A 24,448-nucleotide genomic window follows, 5' to 3' on the forward strand; every position below is an offset into this window, starting at 1 on the left:
GGTGTAAAATGGTTGCTAGAGGAAGTTGAAAGTGTCTCAGTAGGTAAAGAATTGCTAGCTGAGGAAGCTGGGGTTGTCTCTCTTGATGTAATATGGGAGCTGGAGGAAGCTGAGGTTGTTTCGGGCGATACAGAGAAGGTGCTGGGCAAAGTTGAGGCTGTCTCAATAGCTGTTGATAATGTACTGGGGGAAGAAGAGATTGTCTCTGTCACTGTAGAGTAGGTGCTTGAGGACTTGGAGACTGTCTCAGTTGGTGTAAATGAGATCGGGGAAGTCAAAAGTGTCTCAGTAGGTGTAAAATGGGTGGTTGAAAATGTGAATGTTTCAGTAGGTGTAAAATGGGTGTTGGAGGAAGATGAAACAGTCTCATTAGGTATAGAGTGGGTAGTGAAGGAAGCTGACATTGTCTCTGTCACTTTAGAAGTGTAACTTACAGGCGTTGAGACTGTCTCAGTAGATGTAGATATGCTGGAGGAAGTTACGAGTGTCTCAGGTGAAGAATGAGAGCTGGAAGAACTTGAGAATGTTTCAGTAGGTGTAAAATGGGTGATGGAGGAAGATGAAAGAGTCTCAGTAGGTATAGAATGGGTAATGGGTGAAGATGGGGTTGTCTCTATTGTTGAAGAATAAGAGCTGGAAGAAGGCATAGTAGTCTCTTCAGATGTAGAGTAGGTGATGTGTGAAGAAGCGGCTGTCTCAATAGTGGAAGAATATGAGCTGGAGGTGGATGAGATTGTCTCGGTAGCTGCAGAATGGATGTTTGCGGAAGTAGAGGTTGTCTCAATAGGTGTAGCTGTGCCGGAGGACGTTATGAACGTCTGACTAGGTGTAGACTGGGTGCTGGAAGAAGGTAAGAATGTCTCAGTTGGAGTAAAATAGATGCTGGAGGAAGTTGAAGCAGTTTCAGTAGGTGTGAAATAGGTGCTGGAGGAAGTTATGAGTGTCTCTGTAGGTGTAGAATGAGTGCCGGAAGATGTTGCGAATGTCTCAGTAGGTGTAAAATTGGTGCTGGAGGAAGTTGAGAGTGTTTCAGTAGGTAAAGAATTGGTAGCCGAGGAAGCTGGGGTTGTTTCTCTTGATGTAGTATGGGAGATGGAGGAAGCTGAGGTTCTTTCTGACGATACAGAGTAGGTGCTGTGCAAAGTTGAGGCTGTCTCATTAGGTGTTGAGAATGTACTGGTGGAAGAAGGGATTGCCTCTGTCACTGTAGAGTAGGTGCTTGAGGACTTAGAGACTGTCTCAGTTGGTGTAAAGGAGATCGGGGAAGTCAAATGTGTCTCAGTAGGTGTAAAATGGGTGGTTGAAAATGTGAATTTTTCAGTAGGTGTAAAACGGGTGTTGGAGGAGGATGAAACAGTCTCAGTAGGTACAAAGTGGGTAGTGTAGGAAGCTGATGTTGTCTCTGTCACTATAGAAGTGGAACTTACAGGCGTTAAGACTGTCTCGATAGGCGTAGATATGCTGGAGGAGGTTACGAGTGTCTCAGGTGAAGAATGAGAGCTGGAAGAAGTTGGGAATGTCTCAGTAGGTGTGAAATAGGTGCTGGAGGAAGTTATCAGTGTCTCTGTAGGTGTAGAATAAGTGCCAGAAGATGTTGAGAATGTCTCACTAGGTGTAAAATGGGTGCTGGAGGAAGTTGAAAGTGTCTCAGTAGGTAAAGAATTGGTAGCTGAGGAAGCTGGGGTTGTCTCTATTGATGTAGTATGGGAGATGGAGGAAGCTGAGGTTGTTTCTGACGATACAGCGTAGGTGCTGTGCAAAGTTGAGGCTGTCTCATTAGGTGTTGAGGATGTACTGGCGGAAGAAGGGATTGCCTCTGTCACTGTAGAGTAGGTGCTTGAGGACTTAGAGACTGTCTCAGTTGGTATAAAGGAGATCGGGGAAGTCAAAAGTGTCTCAGTAGGTGTAAAATGGGTGGTTGAAAATGTTGTGAATGTTTCAGTAGGTGTAAAATTGCTGTTGGAGGAAGATGAAACAGTCTCAGTTGGTATAGAGTGGGGAGTGAAGGAAGCTGACATTGTCTCTGTCACTGCAGAAGTGTAACTTACAGGCGTTGGGACTGTCTCAATAGGTGTAGATATGCCGGAGGAACTTACGAGTGTCTCAGGTGAAGAATGAGAGCTGGAAGAACTTGAGAATGTCTCAGTAGGAATAAAATGGGTGCTGGAGGAAGATGAAAGAGTCTCAGTAGGTATGGAATGGGTAGTGGGTGAAGATGGAGTTGTCTTTATTGTTGTAGAATAAGATCTTGAGGAAGGCATAGCAGTCTCTGTAGAAGTATTGTAGGTGATATGTGAAGAAGTGGCTTTCTCATTAGGGGAAGAATATGAACTGGAGGGGGATGACACTGTCTCAGTAGCTCCAGAATTGTTTTTTGCGGAAGTAGAGGTTATCTCATTAGGTGTAGACGTGCCAGAGGATGTTATGAAGGTCTGACTAGGTATAGACTGGGTGCTGGAAGAAGGTAAGAATGTCTCAGTTGGAGTAAAATAGATGCTGGAGGAAGTTGATGCTGTTTCAGTAAGTGTGAAATAGGTGCTGGAGGAAGTTATGAGTGTCTCTGTAGGTTTATAATGAGTGCCGGAAGATGTTGCGAATGTTTCAGTAGGTGTAAAATGGTTGCTAGAGGAAGTTGAAAGTGTCTCAGTAGGTAAAGAATTTGTAGCTGAGGAAGCTGGGGTTGTCTCTCTTGATGTAATATGGGAGATGGAGGAAGCTGAGGTTGTTTCGGGCGATACAGAGAAGGTGCTGGGCAAAGTTGAGGCTGTCTCAATAGCTGTTGATAATGTACTGGGGGAAGAAGAGATTGTCTCTGTCACTGTAGAGTAGGTGCTTGAGGACTTGGAGACTGTCTCAGTTGGTGTAAATGAGATCGGGGAAGTCAAAAGTGTCTCAGTAGGTGTAAAATGGGTGGTTGAAAATGTGAATGTTTCAGTAGGTGTAAAATGGGTGTTGGAGGAAGATGAAACAGTCTCATTAGGTATAGAGTGGGTAGTGAAGGAAGCTGACATTGTCTCTGTCACTTTAGAAGTGTAACTTACAGGCGTTGAGACTGTCTCAGTAGATGTAGATATGCTGGAGGAAGTTACGAGTGTCTCAGGTGAAGAATGAGAGCTGGAAAAACTTGAGAATGTTTCAGTAGGTGTAAAATGGGTGATGGAGGAAGATGAAAGAGTCTCAGTAGGTATAGAATGGGTAATGGGTGAAGATGGGGTTGTCTCTATTGTTGAAGAATAAGAGCTGGAAGAAGGCATAGCAGTCTCTTCAGATGTAGAGTAGGTGATGTGTGAAGAAGCGGCTGTCTCAATAGTGGAAGAATATGAGCTGGAGGTGGATGAGATTGTCTTGGTAGCTGCAGAATGGATGTTTGCGGAAGTAGAGGTTGTCTCAATAGGTGTAGCTGTGCCGGAGGACGTTATGAACGTCTGACTAGGTGTAGACTGGGTGCTGGAAGAAGGTAAGAATGTCTCAGTTGGAGTAAAATAGATGCTGGAGGAAGTTGAAGCAGTTTCAGTAGGTGTGAAATAGGTGCTGGAGGAAGTTATGAGTGTCTCTGTAGGTGTAGAATGAGTGCCGGAAGATGTTGCGAATGTCTCAGTAGGTGTAAAATTGGTGCTGGAGGAAGTTGAGAGTGTTTCAGTAGGTAAAGAATTGGTAGCCGAGGAAGCTGGGGTTGTCTCTCTTGATGTAGTATGGGAGATGGAGGAAGCTGAGGTTCTTTCAGACGATACAGAGTAGGTGCTGTGCAAAGTTGAGGCTGTCTCATTAGGTGTTGAGAATGTACTGGCGGAAGAAGGGATTGCCTCTGTCACTGTAGAGTAGGTGCTTGAGGACTTAGAGACTGTCTCAGTTGGTGTAAAGGAGATCGGGAAAGTCAAATGTGTCTCAGTAGGTGTAAAATGGGTGGTTGAAAATGTGAATGTTTCAGTAGGTGTAAAACGGGTGTTGGAGGAGGATGAAACAGTCTCAGTAGGTACAAAGTGGGTAGTGTAGGAAGCTGATGTTGTCTCTGTCACAGTAGAAGTGGAACTTACAGGCGTTAAGACTGTCTCGATAGGCGTAGATATGCTGGAGGAAGTTACGAGTGTCTCAGGTGAATAATGAGAGCTGGAAGAAGTTGGGAATGTCTCAGTAGGTGTGAAATAGGTACTGGAAGAAGTTATCAGTGTCTCTGTAGGTGTAGAATGAGTGCCGGAAGATGTTGAGAATGTCTCACTAGGTGTAAAATGGGTACTGGAGGAAGTTGAATGTGTCTCAGTAGGTAAAGAATTGGTAGCTGAGGAAGCTGGGGTTGTCTCTCTTGATGTAGTATGGGAGATGGAGGAAGCTGAGGTTGTTTCTGACGATACAGAGTAGGTGCTGTGCAAAGTTGAGGCTGTCTCATTAGGTGTTGAGTATGTACTGGCGGAAGAAGGGATTGCCTCTGTCACTGTAGAGTAGGTGCTTGAGGACTTAGAGACTGTCTCAGTTGGTGTAAAGGTGATCGGGGAAGTCAAAAGTGTCTCAGTAGGTGTAAAATGGGTGGTTGAAAATGTTGTGAATGTTTCAGTAGGTGTAAAATTGCTGTTGGAGGAAGATGAAACAGTCTCAGTTGGTATAGAGTGGGTAGTGAAGGAAGCTGACATTGTCTCTGTCACTGCAGAAGTGTAACTTACAGGCGTTGAGACTGTCTCGATAGGTGTAGATATGCCGGAGGAACTTACGAGTGTCTCAGGTGAAGAATGAGAGCTGGAAGAACTTGAGAATGTCTCAGTAGGAGTAAAATGGGTGCTGGAGGAAGATGAAAGAGTCTCAGTAGGTATAGAATTGGTAGTGCGTGAAGATGGAGTTGTCTTTATTGTTGTAGAATAAGAGCTTGAGGAAGGCATAGCAGTCTCTGTAGAAGTATTGTAGGTGATATGTGAAGAAGTGGCTTTCTCAGTAGGGGAAGAATATGAGCTGGAGGGGGATGACACTGTCTCAGTAGCTGCAGAATTGGTTTTTGCGGAAGTAGAGGTTATCTCATTAGGTGTAGACGTGCCAGAGGATGTTATGAAGGTCTGACTAGGTATAGACTGGGTGCTGGAAGAAGGTAGGAATGTCTCAGTTGGAGTAAAATAGATGCTGGAGGAAGTTGATGCTCTTTCAGTAGGTGTGAAATAGGTGCTGGATGAAGTTATGAGTGTCTCTGTAGGTTTATAATGAGTGCCGGAAGATGTTGCAAATGTTTCAGTAGGTGTAAAATGGGTGTTAGAGGAAGTTGAAAGTGTCTCAGTAGGTAAAGAATTGGTAGCTGAGGAAGCTGGGGTTGTCTCTCTTGATGTAATATGGGAGATGGAGGAAGCTGAGGTTGTTTCGGGCGATACAGAGAAGGTGCTGGGCAAAGTTGAGGCTGTCTCAATAGCTGTTGATAATGTACTGGGGGAAGAAGAGATTGTCTCTGTCACTGTAGAGTAGGTGCTTGAGGACTTGGAGACTGTCTCAGTTGGTGTAAAGGAGATCGGGGAAGTCAAAAGTGTCTCAGTAGGTGTAAAATGGGTGGTTGAAAATGTGAATGTTTCAGTAGGTGTAAAATGGGTGTTGAAGGAAGATGAAACAGTCTCATTAGGTATAGAGTGGGTATTGAAGGAAGCTGATATTGTCTCTGTCACTTTAGAAGTGTAACTTACAGGCGTTGAGACTGTCTCGATAGGCGTAGATATGCTGGAGGAAGTTACAAGTGTCTCAGGTGAAGAATAAGAGCTGGAAGAAGTTGGGAATGTCTCAGTAGATGTAGATATGCTGGAGGAAGTTACGAGTGTCTCAGGTGAAGAATGAGAGCTGGAAGAACTTGAGAATGTTTCAGTAGGTGTAAAATGGGTGATGGAGGAAGATGAAAGAGTCTCAGGGGGTATAGAATGGGTAATGGGTGAAGATGGGGTTGTCTCTATTGTTGAAGAATAAGAGCTGGAAGAAGGCATAGCAGTCTCTTCAGATGTAGAGTAGGTGATGTGTGAAGAAGCGGCTGTCTCAATAGTGGAAGAATATGAGCTGGCGGTGGATGAGATTGTCTCGGTAGCTGCAGAATGGATGTTTGCGGAAGTAGAGGTTGTCTCAATAGGTGTAGCTGTGCCAGAGGACGTTATGAAGGTCTGACTAGGTGTAGACTGGGTGCTGGAAGAAGGTAAGAATGTCTCAGTTGGAGTAAAATAGATGCTGGAGGAAGTTGAAGCAGTTTCAGTAGGTGTGAAATAGGTGCTGGAGGAAGTTATGAGTGTCTCTGTAGGTGTAGAATGAGTGCCGGAAGATGTTGCGAATGTCTCAGTAGGTGTAAAATTGGTGCTGGAGGAAGTTGAGAGTGTTTCAGTAGGTAAAGAATTGGTAGCCGAGGAAGCTGGGGTTGTCTCTCTTGATGTAGTATGGGAGATGGAGGAAGCTGAGGTTCTTTCTGACGATACAGAGTAGGTTCTGTGCAAAGTTGAGGCTGTCTCATTAGGTGTTGAGAATGTACTGGTGGAAGAAGGGATTGCCTCTGTCACTGTAGAGTAGGTGCTTGAGGACTTAGAGACTGTCTCAGTTGGTGTAAAGGAGATCGGGGAAGTCAAATGTGTCTCAGTAGGTGTAAAATGGGTGGTTGAAAATGTGAATGTTTCAGTAGGTGTAAAACGGGTGTTGGAGGAGGATGAAACAGTCTCAGTAGGTACAAAGTGGGTAGTGTAGGAAGCTGATGTTGTCTCTGTCACTGTAGAAGTGGAACTTACAGGTGTTAAGACTGTCTCGATAGGCGTAGATATGCTGGAGGAAGTTACGAGTGTCTCAGGTGAAGAATGAGAGCTGGAAGAAGTTGGGAATGTCTCAGTAGGTGTGAAATAGGTGCTGGAGGAAGTTATCAGTGTCTCTGTAGGTGTAGAATAAGTGCCGGAAGATGTTGAGAATGTCTCACTAGTTGTAAAATGGGTGCTGGAGGAAGTTGAATGTGTCTCAGTAGGTAAAGAATTGGTAGCTGAGGAAGCTGGGGTTGTCTCTCTTGATGTAATATGGGAGATGGAGGAAGCTGAGGTTGTTTCGGGCGATACAGAGAAGGTGCTGGGCAAAGTTGAGGCTGTCTCAATAGCTGTTGATAATGTACTGGGGGAAGAAGAGATTGTCTCTGTCACTGTAGAGTAGGTGCTTGAGGACTTGGAGACTGTCTCAGTTGGTGTAAAGGAGATCGGGGAAGTCAAAAGTGTCTCAGTAGGTGTAAAATGGGTGGTTGAAAATGTGAATGTTTCAGTAGGGTTAAAATGGGTGTTGGAGGAAGATGAAACAGTCTCATTAGCTATAGAATGGGTAGTGAAGGAAGCTGACATTGTCTCTGTCACTTTAGAAGTGTAACTTACAGGCGTTGCGACTGTCTCAGTAGATGTAGATATGCTGGAGGAAGTTACAAGTGTCTCAGGTGAAGAATGAGAGCTGGAAGAACTTGAGAATGTTTCAGTAGGTGTAAAATGGGTGATGGAGGAAGATGAAAGAGTCTCAGGGGGTATAGAATGGGTAATGGGTGAAGATGGGGTTGTCTCTATTGTTGAAGAATAAGAGCTGGAAGAAGGCATAGCAGTCTCTTCAGATGTAGAGTAGGTGATGTGTGAAGAAGCGGCTGTCTCAATAGTGGAAGAATATGAGCTGGCGGTGGATGAGATTGTCTCGGTAGCTGCAGAATGGATGTTTGCGGAAGTAAAGGTTGTCTCAATAGGTGTAGCTGTGCCGGAGGACGTTATGAAGGACTGACTAGGTGTAGACTGGGTGCTGGAAGAAGGTAAGAATGTCTCAGTTGGAGTAAAATAGATGCTGGAGGAAGTTGAAGAAGTTTCAGTAGGTGTGAAATAGGTGCTGGAGGAAGTTATGAGTGTCTCTGTAGGTGTAGAATGAGTGCCGGAAGATGTTGCGAATGTCTCAGTAGGTGTAAAATTGGTGCTGGAGGAAGTTGAGAGTGTTTCAGTAGGTAAAGAATTGGTAGCCGAGGAAGCTGGGGTTGTCTCTCTTGATGTAGTATGAGAGATGGAGGAAGCTGAGGTTCTTTCTGACGATACAGAGTAGGTGCTGTGCAAAGTTGAGGCTGTCTCATTAGGTGTTGAGAATGTACTGGTGGAAGAAGGGATTGCCTCTGTCACTGTAGAGTAGGTGCTTGAGGACTTAGAGACTGTCTCAGTTGGTGTAAAGGAAATCGGGGAAGTCAAATGTGTCTCAGTAGGTGTAAAATGGGTGGTTGAAAATGTGAATGTTTCAGTAGGTGTAAAACGGGTGTTGGAGGAGGATGAAACAGTCTCAGTAGGTACAAAGTGGGTAGTGTAGGAAGCTGATGTTGTCTCTGTCACTGTAGAAGTGGAACTTACAGTCGTTAAGACTGTCTCGATAGGCGTAGATATGCTGGAGGAAGTTACGAGTGTCTCAGGTGAAGAATGAGAGCTGGAAGAACTTGAGAATGTCTCAGTAGGAGTAAAATGGGTGCTGGAGGAAGATGAAAGAGTCTCAGTAGGTATAGAATGGGTAGTGGGTGAAGATGGAGTTGTCTTTATTGTTGTAGAATAAGAGCTTGAGGAAGGCATAGCAGTCTCTGTAGAAGTATTGTAGGTGATATGTGAAGAAGTGGCTTTCTCAATAGGGGAAGAATATGAGCTGGAGGGGGATGAGACTGTGTCAGTAGCTGCAGAATTGGTTTTTGCGGAAGTAGAGGTTATCTCATTAGGTGTAGACGTGCCGGAGGATGTTATGAAGGTCTGACTAGGTATAGACTGGGTGCTGGAAGAAGGTAAGAATGTCTCAGTTGGAGTAAAATAAATGCTGGAGGAAGTTGATGCTGTTTCAGTAGGTGTGAAATAGGTGCTGGATGAAGTTATGAGTGTCTCTGTAGGTTTATAATGAGTGCCTGAAGATGTTGTGAATGTTTCAGTAGGTGTAAAATGGGTGCTAGAGGAAGTTGAAAGAGTCTCAGTAGGTAAAGAATTGGTAGCTGAGGAAGCTTGGGTTGTCTCTCTTGATGTAATATAGGCGATGGGGGAACCTGAGGTTGTTTCAGGTGATACAGAGTAGTTGCTGGGCAAAGGTGAGGCTGTCTCAATAGCTGTTGATAATGCACTGGGGGAAGAAGAGATTGTCTCTGTCACTGTAGGGTAGGTGCTTGAGGACTTGGAGACTGTCTCAGTTGGTGTAAATGAGATCGGGGAAGTCAAAAGTGTCTCAGTAGGTGTAAAATGGGTGGTTGAAAATGTGAATGTTTCAGTAGATGTAAAATGGGTGTTGGAGGAAGATGAAACAGTCTCATTAGGTATAGAGTGGGTAGTGAAGGAAGCTGACATTGTCTCTGTCACTTTTGAAGTGTAACTTACAGGCGTTGAGACTGTCTCAGTAGATGTAGATATGCTGGAGGAAGTTACGAGTGTCTCAGGTGAAGAATGAGAGCTGGAAGAACTTGAGAATGTTTCAGTAGGTGTAAAATGGGTGATGGAGGAAGATGAAAGAGTCTCAGGGGGTATAGAATGGGTAATGGGTGAAGATGGGGTTGTCTCTATTGTTGAAGAATAAGAGCTGGAAGAAGGTATAGCAGTCTCTTCAGATGTAGAGTAGGTGATGTGTGAAGAAGCAGCTGTCTCAATAGTGGAAGAATATGAGCTGGAGGTGGATGAGATTGTCTCGGTAGCTGCAGAATGGATGTTTGCGGAAGTAGAGGTTGTCTCAATAGGTGTAGCTGTGCTGGAGGACGTTATGAAGGTCTGACTAGGTGTAGACTGGGTGCTGGAAGAAGGTAAGAATGTCTCAGTTGGAGTAAAATAGATGCTGGAGGAAGTTGAAGCAGTTTCAGTAGGTGTGAAATAGGTGCTGGAGGAAGTTATGAGTGTCTCTGTAGGTGTAGAATGAGTGCCGGAAGATGTTGCGAATGTCTCAGTAGGTGTAAAATTGGTGCTGGAGGAAGTTGAGAGTGTTTCAGTAGGTAAAGAATTGGTAGCCGAGGAAGCTGGGGTTGTCTCTCTTGATGTAGTATGGGAGATGGAGGAAGCTGAGGTTCTTTCAGACGATACAGAGTAGGTGCTGTGCAAAGTTGAGGCCGTCTCATTAGGTGTTGAGAATGTACTGGCGGAAGAAGGGATTGCCTCTGTCACTGTAGAGTAGGTGTTTGAGGACTTAGAGACTGTCTCAGTTGGTGTAAAGGAAATCGGGGAAGTCAAATGTGTCTCAGTAGGTGTAAAATGGGTGGTTGAAAATGTGAATGTTTCAGTAGGTGTAAAACGGGTGTTGGAGGAGGATGAAACAGTCTCAGTAGGTACAAAGTGGGTAGTGTAGGAAGCTGATGTTGTCTCTGTCACTGTAGAAGTGGAACTTACAGTCGTTAAGACTGTCTCGATAGGCGTAGATATGCTGGAGGAAGTTACGAGTGTCTCAGGTGAAGAATGAGAGCTGGAAGAAGTTGGGAATGTCTCAGTAGGTGTGAAATAGGTGCCGAAGGAAGTTATCAGTGTCTCTGTAGGTGTAGAATGAGTGCCGGAAGATGTTGAGAATTTCTCACTAGGTGTAAAATGGGTACTGGAGGAAGTTGAATGTGTCTCAGTAGGTAAAGAATTGGTAGCTGAGGAAGCTGGGGTTGTCTCTCTTGATGTAGTATGGGAGATGGAGGAAGCTGAGGTTGTTTCTGACGATACAGAGTAGGTGCTGTGCAAAGTTGAGGCTGTCTCATTAGGTGTTGAGAATGTACTGGCGGAAGAAGGGATTGCCTCTGTCACTGTAGAGTAGGTGCTTGAGGACTTAGAGACTGTCTCAGTTGGTGTAAAGGAGATCGGGGAAGTCAAAAGTGTCTCAGTAGGTGTAAAATGGGTGGTTGAAAATGTTGTGAATGTTTCAGTAGGTGTAAAATTGCTGTTGGAGGAAGATGAAACAGTCTCAGTTGGTATAGAGTGGGTAGTGAAGGAAGCTGACATTGTCTCTGTCACTGCAGAAGTGTAACTTACAGGCGTTGAGACTGTCTCGATAGGTGTAGATATGCCGGAGGAACTTACGAGTGTCTCAGGTGAAGAATGAGAGCTGGAAGAACTTGAGAATGTCTCAGTAGGAGTAAAATGGGTGCTGGAGGAAGATGAAAGAGTCTCAGTAGGTATAGAATGGGTAGTGGGTGAAGATGGAGTTGTCTTTATTGTTGTAGAATAAGAGCTTGAGGAAGGCATAGCAGTCTCTGTAGAAGTATTGTAGGTGATATGTGAAGAAGTGGCTTTCTCAATAGGGGAAGAATATGAGCTGGAGGGGGATGAGACTGTGTCAGTAGCTGCAGAATTGTTTTTTGCGGAAGTAGAGGTTATCTCATTAGGTGTAGACGTGCCGGAGGATGTTATGAAGGTCTGACTAGGTATAGACTGGGTGCTGGAAGAAGGTAAGAATGTCTCAGTTGGAGTAAAATAAATGCTGGAGGAAGTTGATGCTGTTTCAGTAGGTGTGAAATAGGTGCTGGATGAAGTTATGAGTGTCTCTGTAGGTTTATAATGAGTACCGGAAGATGTTGCAAATGTTTCAGTAGGTGTAAAATGGGTGCTAGAGGAAGTTGAAAGTGTCTCAGTAGGTAAAGAATTGGTAGCTGAGGAAGCTGGGGTTGTCTCTCTTGATGTAATATGGGAGATGGAGGAAGCTGAGGTTTTTTCGGGCGATACAGAGAAGGTGCTGGGCAAAGTTGAGGCTGTCTCAATAGCTGTTGATAATGTACTGGGGGAAGAAGAGATTGTCTCTGTCACTGTAGAGTAGGTGCTTGAGGACTTGGAGACTGTCTCAGTTGGTGTAAAGGAGACCGGGGAAGTCAAAAGTGTCTCAGTAGGTGTAAAATGGGTGGTTGAAAATGTGAATGTTTCAGTAGGTGTAAAATGGGTGTTGGGGGAAGATGAAACAGTCTCATTAGGTATAGAGTGGGTATTGAAGGAAGCTGACATTGTCTCTGTCACTTTAGAAGTGTAACTTACAGGCGTTGAGACTGTCTCGATAGGCGTAGATATGCTGGAGGAAGTTACAAGTGTCTCAGGTGAAGAATGAGAGCTGGAAGAAGTTGGGACTGTCTCAGTAGATGTAGATATGCTGGAGGAAGTTACGAGTGTCCCAGGTGAAGAATTAGAGCTGGAAGAACTTGAGAATGTTTCAGTAGGTGTAAAATGGGTGATGGAGGAAGATGAAAGAGTCTCAGGGGGTATAGAATGGGTAATGGGTGAAGATGGGGTTGTCTCTATTGTTGAAGAATAAGAGCTGGAAGAAGGCATAGCAGTCTCTTCAGATGTAGAGTAGGTGATGTGTGAAGAAGCGGCTGTCTCAATAGTGGAAGAATATGAGCTGGAGGTGGATGAGATTGTCTCAGTAGCTGCAGAATGGATGTTTGCGGAAGTAGAGGTTGTCTCAATAGGTGTAGCTGTGCCAGAGGACGTTATGAAGGTCTGACTAGGTGTAGACTGGGTGCTGGAAGAAGGTAAGAATGTCTCAGTTGGAGTAAAATAGATGCTGGAGGAAGTTGAAGCAGTTTCAGTAGGTGTGAAATAGGTGCTGGAGGAAGTTATGAGTGTCTCTGTAGGTTTATAATGAGTGCCGGAAGATGTTGCAAATGTTTCAGTAGGTGTAAAATGGGTGTTAGAGGAAGTTGAAAGTGTCTCAGTAGGTAAAGAATTGGTAGCTGAGGAAGCTGGGGTTGTCTCTCTTGATGTAATATGGGAGATGGAGGAAGCTGAGGTTGTTTCGGGCGATACAGAGAAGGTGCTGGGCAAAGTTGAGGCTGTCTCAATAGCTGTTGATAATGTACTGGGGGAAGAAGAGATTGTCTCTTTCACTGTAGAGTAGGTGCTTGAGGACTTGGAGACTGTCTCAGTTGGTGTAAAGGAGATCGGGGAAGTCAAAAGTGTCTCAGTAGGTGTAAAATGGGTGGTTGAAAATGTGAATGTTTCAGTAGGTGTAAAATGGGTGTTGAAGGAAGATGAAACAGTCTCATTAGGTATAGAGTGGGTATTGAAGGAAGCTGATATTGTCTCTGTCACTTTAGAAGTGTAACTTACAGGCGTTGAGACTGTCTCGATAGGCGTAGATATGCTGGAGGAAGTTACAAGTGTCTCAGGTGAAGAATAAGAGCTGGAAGAAGTTGGGAATGTCTCAGTAGATGTAGATATGCTGGAGGAAGTTACGAGTGTCTCAGGTGAAGAATGAGAGCTGGAAGAACTTGAGAATGTTTCAGTAGGTGTAAAATGGGTGATGGAGGAAGATGAAAGAGTCTCAGGGGGTATAGAATGGGTAATGGGTGAAGATGGGGTTGTCTCTATTGTTGAAGAATAAGAGCTGGAAGAAGGCATAGCAGCCTCTTCAGATGTAGAGTAGGTGATGTGTGAAGAAGCGGCTGTCTCAATAGTGGAAGAATATGAGCTGGCGGTGGATGAGATTGTCTCGGTAGCTGCAGAATGGATGTTTGCGGAAGTAGAGGTTGTCTCAATAGGTGTAGCTGTGCCAGAGGACGTTATGAAGGTCTGACTAGGTGTAGACTGGGTGCTGGAAGAAGGTAAGAATGTCTCAGTTGGAGTAAAATAGATGCTGGAGGAAGTTGAAGCAGTTTCAGTAGGTGTGAAATAGGTGCTGGAGGAAGTTATGAGTGTCTCTGTAGGTGTAGAATGAGTGCCGGAAGATGTTGCGAATGTCTCAGTAGGTGTAAAATTGGTGCTGGAGGAAGTTGAGAGTGTTTCAGTAGGTAAAGAATTGGTAGCCGAGGAAGCTGGGGTTGTCTCTCTTGATGTAGTATGGGAGATGGAGGAAGCTGAGGTTCTTTCTGATGATACAGAGTAGGTGCTGTGCAAAGTTGAGGCTGTCTCATTAGGTGTTGAGAATGTACTGGTGGAAGAAGGGATTGCCTCTGTCACTGTAGAGTAGGTGCTTGAGGACTTAGAGACTGTCTCAGTTGGTGTAAAGGAGATCGGGGAAGTCAAATGTGTCTCAGTAGGTGTAAAATGGGTGGTTGAAAATGTGAATGTTTCAGTAGGTGTAAAACGGGTGTTGGAGGAGGATGAAACAATCTCAGTAGGTACAAAGTAGGTAGTGTAGGAAGCTGATGTTGTCTCTGTCACTGTAGAAGTGGAACTTACAGGCGTTAAGACTGTCTCGATAGGCGTAGATATGCTGGAGGAAGTTACGAGTGTCTCAGGTGAAGAATGAGAGCTGGAAGAAGTTGGGAATGTCTCAGTAGGTGTGAAATAGGTGCTGGAGGAAGTTATCAGTGTCTCTGTAGGTGTAGAATAAGTGCCGGAAGATGTTGACAATGTCTCACTAGGTGTAAAATGGGTGCTGGAGGAAGTTGAATGTGTCTCAGTAGGTAAAGAATTGGTAGCTGAGGAAGCTGGGGTTGTCTCTCTTGATGTAGTATGGGAGATGGAGGAAGCTGAGGTTGTTTCTGACGACACAGAGTAGGTGCTGTGCAAAGTTGAGGCTGTCTCATTAGGTGTTGAGAATGTACTGGCGGAAGAAGGGATTGCCTCTGTCACTGTAGAGTAGGTGCTTGAGGACTTAGAGACTGTCTCAGTTGGTGTAAAGGAGATCGGGGAAGTCAAAAGTGTCTCAGTAGGTGTAAAATGGGTGGTTGAAAATGTTGTGAATGTTTCAGTAGGTGTAAAATTGCTGTTGGAGGAAGATGAAACAGTCTCAGTTGGTATAGAGTGGGTAGTGAAGGAAGCTGACATTGTCTCTGTCACTGCAGAAGTGTAACTTACAGGCGTTGAGACTGTCTCGATAGGTGTAGATATGCCGGAGGAACTTACGAGTGTCTCAGGTGAAGAATGAGAGCTGGAAGAACTTGAGAATGTCTCAGTAGGAGTAAAATGGGTGCTGGAGGAAGATGAAAGAGTCTCAGTAGGTATAGAATGGGTAGTGGGTGAAGATGGAGTTGTCTTTATTGTTGTAGAATAAGAGCTTGAGGAAGGCATAGCAGTCTCTGTAGAAGTATTGTAGGTGATATGTGAAGAAGTGGCTTTCTCAATAGGGGAAGAATATGAGCTGGAGGGGGATGAGACTGTGTCAGTAGCTGCAGAATTGGTTTTTGCGGAAGTAGAGGTTATCTCATTAGGTGTAGACGTGCCGGAGGATGTTATGAAGGTCTGACTAGGTATAGACTGGGTGCTGGAAGAAGGTAAGAATGTCTCAGTTGGAGTAAAATAAATGCTGGAGGAAGTTGATGCTGTTTCAGTAGGTGTGAAATAGGTGCTGGATGAAGTTATGAGTGTCTCTGTAGGTTTATAATGAGTGCCGGAAGATGTTGCAAATGTTTCAGTAGGTGTAAAATGGGTGCTAGAGGAAATTGAAAGTGTCTCAGTAGGTAAAGAATTGGTAGCTGAGGAAGCTGGGGTTGTCTCTCTTGATGTAATATGGGAGATGGAGGAAGCTGAGGTTTTTTCGGGCGATACAGAGAAGGTGCTGGGCAAAGTTGAGGCTGTCTCAATAGCTGTTGATAATGTACTGGGGGAAGAAGAGATTGTCTCTGTCACTGTAGAGTAGGTGCTTGAGGACTTGGAGACTGTCTCAGTTGGTGTAAAGGAGACCGGGGAAGTCAAAAGTGTCTCAGTAGGTGTAAAATGGGTGGTTGAAAATGTGAATGTTTCAGTAGGTGTAAAATGGGTGTTGGGGGAAGATGAAACAGTCTCATTAGGTATAGAGTGGGTATTGAAGGAAGCTGACATTGTCTCTGTCACTTTAGAAGTGTAACTTACAGGCGTTGAGACTGTCTCAATAGGCGTAGATATGCTGGAGGAAGTTACAAGTGTCTCAGGTGAAGAATGAGAGCTGGAAGAAGTTGGGACTGTCTCAGTAGATGTAGATATGCTGGAGGAAGTTACGAGTGTCTCAGGTGAAGAATTAGAGCTGGAAGAACTTGAGAATGTTTCAGTAGGTGTAAAATGGGTGATGGAGGAAGATGAAAGAGTCTCAGGGGGTATAGAATGGGTAATGGGTGAAGATGGGGTTGTCTCTATTGTTGAAGAATAAGAGCTGGAAGAAGGCATAGCAGTCTCTTCAGATGTAGAGTAGGTGATGTGTGAAGAAGCGGCTGTCTCAATAGTGGAAGAATATGAGCTGGAGGTGGATGAGATTGTCTCGGTAGCTGCAGAATGGATGTTTGCGGAAGTAGAGGTTGTCTCAATAGGTGTAGCTGTGCCAGAGGACGTTATGAAGGTCTGACTAGGTGTAGACTGGGTGCTGGAAGAAGGTAAGAATGTCTCAGTTGGAGTAAAATAGATGCTGGAGGAAGTTGAAGCAGTTTCAGTAGGTGTGAAATAGGTGGTGGAGGAAGTTATGAGTGTCTCTGTAGGTGTAGAATGAGTGCCGGAAGATGTTGCGAATGTCTCAGTAGGTGTAAAATTGGTGCTGGAGGAAGTTGAGAGTGTTTCAGTAGGTAAAGAATTGGTAGCCGAGGAAGCTGGGGTTGTCTCTCTTGATGTAGTATGGGAGATGGAGGAAGCTGAGGTTCTTTCAGACGATACAGAGTAGGTGCTGTGCAAAGTTGAGGCTGTTTCATTAGGTGTTGAGAATGTACTGGCGGAAGAAGGGATTGCCTCTGTCACTGTAGAGTAGGTGCTTGAGGACTTAGAGACTGTCTCAGTTGGTGTAAAGGAAATCGGGGAAGTCAAATGTGTCTCAGTAGGTGTAAAATGGGTGGTTGAAAATGTGAATGTTTCAGTAGGTGTAAAACGGGTGTTGGAGGAGGATGAAACAGTCTCAGTAGGTACAAAGTGGGTAGTGTAGGAAGCTGATGTTGTCTCTGTCACTGTAGAAGTGGAACTTACAGTCGTTAAGACTGTCTCGATAGGCGTAGATATGCTGGAGGAAGTTACGAGTGTCTCAGGTGAAGAATGAGAGCTGGAAGAAGTTGGGAATGTCTCAGTAGGTGTGAAATAGGTGCTGAAGGAAGTTATCAGTGTCTCTGTAGGTGTAGAATGAGTGCCGGAAGATGTTGAGAATTTCTCACTAGGTGTAAAATGGGTACTGGAGGAAGTTGAATGTGTCTCAGTAGGTAAAGAATTGGTAGCTGAGGAAGCTGGGGTTGTCTCTCTTGATGTAGTATGGGAGATGGAGGAAGCTGAGGTTGTTTCTGACGATACAGAGTAGGTGCTGTGCAAAGTTGAGGCTGTCTCATTAGGTGTTGAGAATGTACTGGCGGAAGAAGGGATTGCCTCTGTCACTGTAGAGTAGGTGCTTGAGGACTTAGAGACTGTCTCAGTTGGTGTAAAGGAGATCAGGGAAGTCAAAAGTGTCTCAGTAGGTGTAAAATGGATGGTTGAAAATGTTGTGAATGTTTCAGTAGGTGTAAAATTGCTGTTGGAGGAAGATGAAACAGTCTCAGTTGGTATAGAGTGGGTAGTGAAGGAAGCTGACATTGTCTCTGTCACTGCAGAAGTGTAACTTACAGGCGTTGAGACTGTCTCGATAGGTGTAGATATGCCGGAGGAACTTACGAGTGTCTCAGGTGAAGAATGAGAGCTGGAAGAACTTGAGAATGTCTCAGTAGGAGTAAAATGGGTGCTGGAGGAAGATGAAAGAGTCTCAGTAGGTATAGAATGGGTAGTGGGTGAAGATGGAGTTGTCTTTATTGTTGTAGAATAAGAGCTTGATGAAGGCATAGCAGTCTCTGTAGAAGTATTGTAGGTGATATGTGAAGAAGTGGCTTTCTCAATAGGGGAAGAATATGAGCTGGAGGGGGATGAGACTGTGTCAGTAGCTGCAGAATTGGTTTTTGCGGAAGTAGAGGTTATCTCATTAGGTGTAGACGTGCCGGAGGATGTTATGAAGGTCTGACTAGGTATAGACTGGGTGCTGGAAGAAGGTAAGAATGTCTCAGTTGGAGTAAAATAAATGCTGGAGGAAGTTGATGCTGTTTCAGTAGGTGTGAAATAGGTGCTGGATGAAGTTATGAGTGTCTCTGTAGGTTTATAATGAGTGCCGGAAGATGTTGCAAATGTTTCAGTAGGTGTAAAATGGGTGCTAGAGGAAGTTGAAAGTGTCTCAGTAGGTAAAGAATTGGTAGCTGAGGAAGCTGGGGTTGTCTCTCTTGATGTAATATGGGAGATGGAGGAAGCTGAGGTTTTTTCGGGCGATACAGAGAAGGTGCTGGGCAAAGTTGAGGCTGTCTCAATAGCTGTTGATAATGTACTGGGGGAAGAAGAGATTGTCTCTGTCACTGTAGAGTAGGTGCTTGAGGACTTGGAGACTGTCTCAGTTGGTGTAAAGGAGACCGGGGAAGTCAAAAGTGTCTCAGTAGGTGTAAAATGGGTGGTTGAAAATGTGAATGTTTCAGTAGGTGTAAAATGGGTGTTGGGGGAAGATGAAACAGTCTCATTAGGTATAGAGTGGGTATTGAAGGAAGCTGACATTGTCTCTGTCACTTTAGAAGTGTAACTTACAGGCGTTGAGACTGTCTCGATAGGCGTAGATATGCTGGAGGAAGTTACAAGTGTCTCAGGTGAAGAATGAGAGCTGGAAGAAGTTGGGACTGTCTCAGTAGATGTAGATATGCTGGAGGAAGTTACGAGTGTCTCAGGTGAAGAATTAGAGCTGGAAGAACTTGAGAATGTTTCAGTAGGTGTAAAATGGGTGATGGAGGAAGATGAAAGAGTCTCAGGGGGTATAGAATGGGTAATGGGTGAAGATGGGGTTGTCTCTATTGTTGAAGAATAAGAGCTGGAAGAAGGCATAGCAGTCTCTTCAGATGTAGAGTAGGTGATGTGTGAAGAAGCGGCTGTCTCAATAGTGGAAGAATATGAGCTGGAGGTGGATGAGATTGTCTCGGTAGCTGCAGAATGGATGTTTGCGGAAGTAGAGGTTGTCTCAATAGGTGTAGCTGTGCCAGAGGACGTTATGAAGGTCTGACTAGGTGTAGACTGGGTGCTGGAAGAAGGTAAGAATGTCTCAGTTGGAGTAAAATAGATGCTGGAGGAAGTTGAAGCAGTTTCAGTAGGTGTGAAATAGGTGCTGGAGGAAGTTATGAGTGTCTCTGTAGGTGTAGAATGAGTGCCGGAAGATGTTGCGAATGTCTCAGTAGGTGTAACATTGGTGCTGGAGGAAGTTGAGAGTGTTTCAGTAGGTAAAGAATTGGTAGCCGAGGAAGCTGGGGTTGTCTCTCTTGATGTAGTATGAGAGATGGAGGAAGCTGAGGTTCTTTCAGACGATACAGAGTAGGTGCTGTGCAAAGTTGAGGCTGTCTCATTAGGTGTCGAGAATGTACTGGCGGAAGAAGGGATTGCCTCTGTCACTGTAGAGTAGGTGCTTGAGGACTTAGAGACTGTCTCAGTTGGTGTAAAGGAGATCGGGGAAGTCAAATGTGTCTCAGTAGGTGTAAAATGGGTGGTTGAAAATGTGAATGTTTCAGTAGGTGTAAAACGGGTGTTGGAGGAGGATGAAACAGTCTCAGTAGGTACAAAGTGGGTAGTGTAGGAAGCTGATGTTGTCTCTGTCACTGTAGAAGTGGAACTTACAGGCGTTAAGACTGTCTCGATAGGCGTAGATATGCTGGAGGAAGTTACGAGTGTCTCAGGTGAAGAATGAGAGCTGGAAGAAGTTGGGAATGTCTCAGTAGGTGTGAAATAGGTGCTGGAGGAAGTTATCAGTGTCTCTGTAGGTGTAGAATGAGTGCCGGAAGATGTTGAGAATGTCTCACTAGGTGTAAAATGGGTACTGGAGGAAGTTGAATGTGTCTCAGTAGGCAAAGAATTGGTAGCTGAGGAAGCTGGGGTTGTCTCTCTTGATGTAGTATGGGAGATGGAGGAAGCTGAGGTTGTTTCTGACGATACAGAGTAGGTGCTGTGCAAAGTTGAGGCTGTCTCATTAGGTGTTGAGAATGTACTGGCGGAAGAAGGGATTGCCTCTGTCACTGTAGAGTAGGTGCTTGAGGACTTAGAGACTGTCTCAGTTGGTGTAAAGGAGATCGTGGAAGTCAAAAGTGTCTCAGTAGGTGTAAAATGGGTGGTTGAAAATGTTGTGAATGTTTCAGTAGGTGTAAAATTGCTGTTGGAGGAAGATGAAACAGTCTCAGTTGGTATAGAGTGGGTAGTGAAGGAAGCTGACATTGTCTCTGTCACTGCAGAAGTGTAACTTACAGGCGTTGAAATTGTCTCGATAGGTGTAGATATGCCGGAGGAACTTACGAGTGTCTCAGGTGAAGAATGAGAGCTGGAAGAACTTGAGAATGTCTCAGTAGGAGTAAAATGGGTGCTGGAGGAAGATGAAAGAGTCTCAGTAGGTATAGAATGGGTAGTGGGTGAAGATGGAGTTGTCTTTATTGTTGTAGAATAAGAGCTTGAGGAAGGCATAGCAGTCTCTGTAGAAGTATTGTAGGTGATATGTGAAGAAGTGGCTTTCTCAATAGGGGAAGAATATGAGCTGGAGGGGGATGAGACAGTGTCAGTAGCTGCAGAATTGGTTTTTGCGGAAGTAGAGGTTATCTCATTAGGTATAGACGTGCCGGAGGATGTTATGAAGGTCTGACTAGGTATAGACTGGGTGCTGGAAGAAGGTAAGAATGTCTCAGTTGGAGTAAAATAGATGCTGGAGGAAGTTGATGCTGTTTCAGTAGATGTGAAATAGGTGCTGGATGAAGTTATGAGTGTCTCTGTAGGTTTATAATGAGTGCCGGAAGATGTTGCAAATGTTTCAGTAGGTGTAAAATGGGTGCTAGAGGAAGTTGAAAGTGTCTCAGTAGGTAAAGAATTGGTAGCTGAGGAAGCTGGGGTTGTCTCTCTTGATGTAATATGGGAGATGGAGGAAGCTGAGGTTGTTTCTGGCGATACAGAGAAGGTGCTTGGCAAAGTTGATGCTGTCTCAATACGTATTGAGAATGTACTGGGGAAAGAAGAGATTGTCTCTGTCACTGTAGAGTAGGTGCTTGAGGACATAAAGACTGACTCAGTTGGTGTAAAGGAGATCGGGGAAGTCAAAAGTGTCTCAGTAGGTGTAAAATGGGTGGTTGAAAATGTTGTGAATGTTTCAGTGGGTGTAAAATTGCTGTTGGAGGAAGATGAAAGAGTCTCAGTTGGTATAGAGTGGGTAGTGAAGGAAGCTGACATTGTCTCTGTCACTGCAGAAGTGTAACTTACAGGCGTTGAGACTGTCTCAATAGGTGTAGATATGCCGAAGGAACTTACGAGTGTCTCAGGTGAAGAATGAGAGCTGGAAGAACTTGATAATGTCTCAGAAGGAGTAAAATTGATGCTGGAGGAAGATGAAAGAGTCTCAGTAGGTATAGAATGGGTAGTGGGTGAAGATGGAGTTGTCTTTATTGTTGTAGAATAAGAGCTGGAGGAAGGCATAGCAGTCTCTGTAGATGTATTGTAGGTGATATGTGAAGAAGTGGCTTTCTCAATAGGGGAAGAATATGAGCTGAAGGGGGATGATACTGTCTCAGTAGCTGCAGAATTGTTTTTTGCGGAAGTAGAGGTTATCTCATTAGGTGTAGACGTGCCGGAGGATGTTATGAAGGTCTGACTAGGTATAGACTGGGTGCTGGAAGTAGGCAAGAATGTCTCAGTTGGAGTAAAATAGATGCTGGAGGAAGTTGATACTGTTTCAGTAGGTGTGAAATAGGTGCTGGAGGAAGTTATGAGTGACTCTGTAGGTTTATAATGAGTGCCGGAAGATGTTGCGAATGTCTTAGTAGGTGTAAAATGGGTGCTAGAGGAAGTTGAAAGTGTCTCAGTAGGTAAAGAATTGGTAGCTGAGGAAGCTGGGGTTGTCTCTCTTGATGTAATATGGGAGATGGAGGAAGCTGAGGTTGTTTCGGGCGATACAGAGTAGGTGCTGGGCAAAGTTGAGGCTGTCTCAATCACTGTTGATAATGTACTGGGGGAAGAAGAGATTGTCTCTGTCACTGTAGAGTAGGTGCTTGAGGACTTGGAGACTGTCTCAGTTGGTGTAAAGGAGATCGGGGAAGTCAAAAGTGTCTCAGTAGGTGTAAAATGGGTGGTTGAAAATGGGAATGTTTCAGTAGGTGAAAAAGGGGTGTTGGAGGAAGATGAAACAGTCTCATTAAGTATAGAGTGGGTAGTGAAGGAAGCTGACATTGTCTCTGTCACTGTAGAAGTGTAACTTACAGGCGTTGAGACTGTCTCAGTAGATGTAGATATGCTGGAGGAAGTTACGAGTGTCTCAGGTGAAGAATGAGAGCTGGAAGAACTTGAGAATGTTTCAGTAGGTGTAAAATGGGTGATGGAGGAAGATGAAAGAGTCTCAGGGGGTATAGAATGGGTAATGGGTGAAGATGGGGTTGTCTCTATTGTTGAAGAATAAGAGCTGGAAGAAGGCATAGCAGTCTCTTCAGATGTAGAGTAGGTGATGTGTGAAGAAGCGGCTGTCTCAATAGTGGAAGAATATGAGCTGGAGGTGGATGAGATTGTCTCGGTAGCTGCAGAATGGATGTTTGCGGAAGTAGAGGTTGTCTCAATAGGTGTAGCTGTGCCAGAGGACGTTATGAAGGTCTGACTAGGTGTAGACTGGGTGCTTGAAGAAGGTAAGAATGTCTCAGTTGGAGTAAAATAGATGCTGGAGGAATTTGAAGCAGTTTCAGTAGGTGTGAAATAGGTACTGGAGGAAGTTATGAGTGTCTCTGTAGGTGTAGAATGAGTGCCGGAAGATGTTGCGAATGTCTCAGTAGGTGTAAAATGGGTGCTGGAGGAAGTTGAGAGTGTTTCAGTAGGTAAAGAATTGGTAGCCGAGGAAGCTGGGGTTGTCTCTCTTGATGTAGTATGGGAGATGGAGGAAGCTGAGGTTGTTTCTGACGATACAGAGTAGGTGCTGGGCAAAGTTGAGGCTGTCTCATTAGGTGCTGAGAATGTACTGGCGGAAGAAGGGATTGCCTCTAGCACTGTAGAGTAGGTGCTTGAGGACTCAGAGACTGTCTCAGTTGGTGTAAAGGAGATCGGGGAAGTCAAAAGTGTCTCAGTAGGTGTAAAATGGGTGGTTGAAAATGTGAATGTTTCAGTAGGTGTAAAACGGGTGTTGGAGGAAGATGAAACAGTCTCAGTAGGTACAAAGTGGGTAGTGAAGGAAGCTGATGTTGTATCTGTCACTGTAGAAGTGGAACTTACAGGCGTTGAGACTGTCTCGATAGGCGTAGATATGCTGGAGGAAGTTACGAGTGTCTCAGGTGAAGAATGAGAGCTGGAAGAAGTTGGGAATGTCTCAGTAGGTGTGAAATAGGTGCTGGAGGAAGTTATCAGTGTCTCTGTAGGTGTAGAGTGAGTGCCGGAAGATGTTGAGAATATCTCACTAGGTATAAAATGGGTGCTGGAGGAAGTTGAAAGTGTCTCAGTAGGTAAAGAATTGGTAGCTGAGGAAGCTGGGGTTGTCTCTCTTGATGTAGTATGGGAGATGGAGGAAGCTGAGGTTGTTTCTGGCGATACAGAGAAGGTGCTGGGCAAAGTTGAGGCTGTCTCAATACGTGTTGAGAATGTACTGGGGAAAGAAGAGATTGTCTCTGTCACTGTAGAGTAGGTGCTTGAGGACATAGAGACTGACTCAGTTGGTGTAAAGGAGATCGGGGAAGTCAAAAGTGTCTCAGTAGGTGTAAAATGGGTGGTTGAAAATGTTGTGAATGTTTCAGTAGGTGTAAAATTGCTGTTGGAGGAAGATGAAAGAGTCTCAGTTGGTATAGAGTGGGTAGTGAAGGAAGCTGACATTGTCTCTGTCACTGCAGAAGTGTAACTTACAGGCTTTGAGACTGTCTCGATAGGTGTAGATCTGCCGGAGGAACTTACGAGTGTCTCAGGTGAAGAATGAGAGCTGGAAGAACTTGAGAATGTCTCAGTAGGAGTAAAATGGGTGCTGGAGGAAGATGAAAGAGTCTCAGTAGGTATGGAATGGGTAGTGGGTGAAGATGGAGTTGTCTTTATTGTTGTAGAATAAGAGCTGGAGGAAGGCATAGCAGTCTCTATGGATGTATTGTAGGTGATATGTGAAGAAGTGGCTTTCTCAGTAGGGGAAGAATATGAGCTGAAGGGGGATGAGACTGTCTCAGTAGCTGCAGAATTGGTTTTTGCAGAAGTAGGGGTTATCTCATTAGGTGTAGACGTGCCAGAGGATGTTATGAAGGTCTGACTAGGTATAGACTGGGTGCTGGAAGAAGGTAAGAATGTCTCAGTTGATGTAAAATAGATGCTGGAGGAAGTTGATTCTATTTCAGTAGGTGTGAAATAGGTGCTGGAGGAAGTTATGAGTGTCTCTGTAGGTTTATAATGAGTGCCGGAAGATGTTGCGAATGTCTCAGTAGGTGTAAAATGGGTGCTAGAGGAAGTTGAAAGTGTCTCAGTAGGTAAAGAATTGGTAGCTGAGGATGCTGGGGTTGTCTCTCTTGATGTAGTATGGGAGATGGAGGAAGCTGAGGTTGTTTCGGGCGATACAGAGTAGGTGCTGGGCAAAGTTGAGGCTGTCTCAATCACTGTTGATAATGTACTGGGGGAATAAGAGATTGTCTCTGTCACTGTAGAGTAGG

At 44.7% G+C, this 24,448-nt stretch overlaps 1 protein-coding gene across 1 annotated transcript in view; it reads right to left on the reverse strand.

Annotated features, from left to right (window-relative positions):
• Positions 1-24,448, reverse strand: part of LOC138267099 (mucin-3B-like) — a 49,991-nt gene that overhangs the window by 18,621 nt on the left and 6,922 nt on the right. The window contains exon 2 of the mRNA XM_069215948.1: positions 435-24,072. Within this exon, the coding sequence (XP_069072049.1) occupies positions 435-24,072 (23,638 nt within the window). The remainder of the gene's footprint in view (positions 1-434; positions 24,073-24,448) is intronic.

Source organism: Pleurodeles waltl, chromosome 12 (assembly GCF_031143425.1).
Source record: "Pleurodeles waltl isolate 20211129_DDA chromosome 12, aPleWal1.hap1.20221129, whole genome shotgun sequence".
Taxonomy (NCBI): Eukaryota; Metazoa; Chordata; class Amphibia; order Caudata; family Salamandridae; genus Pleurodeles; species Pleurodeles waltl.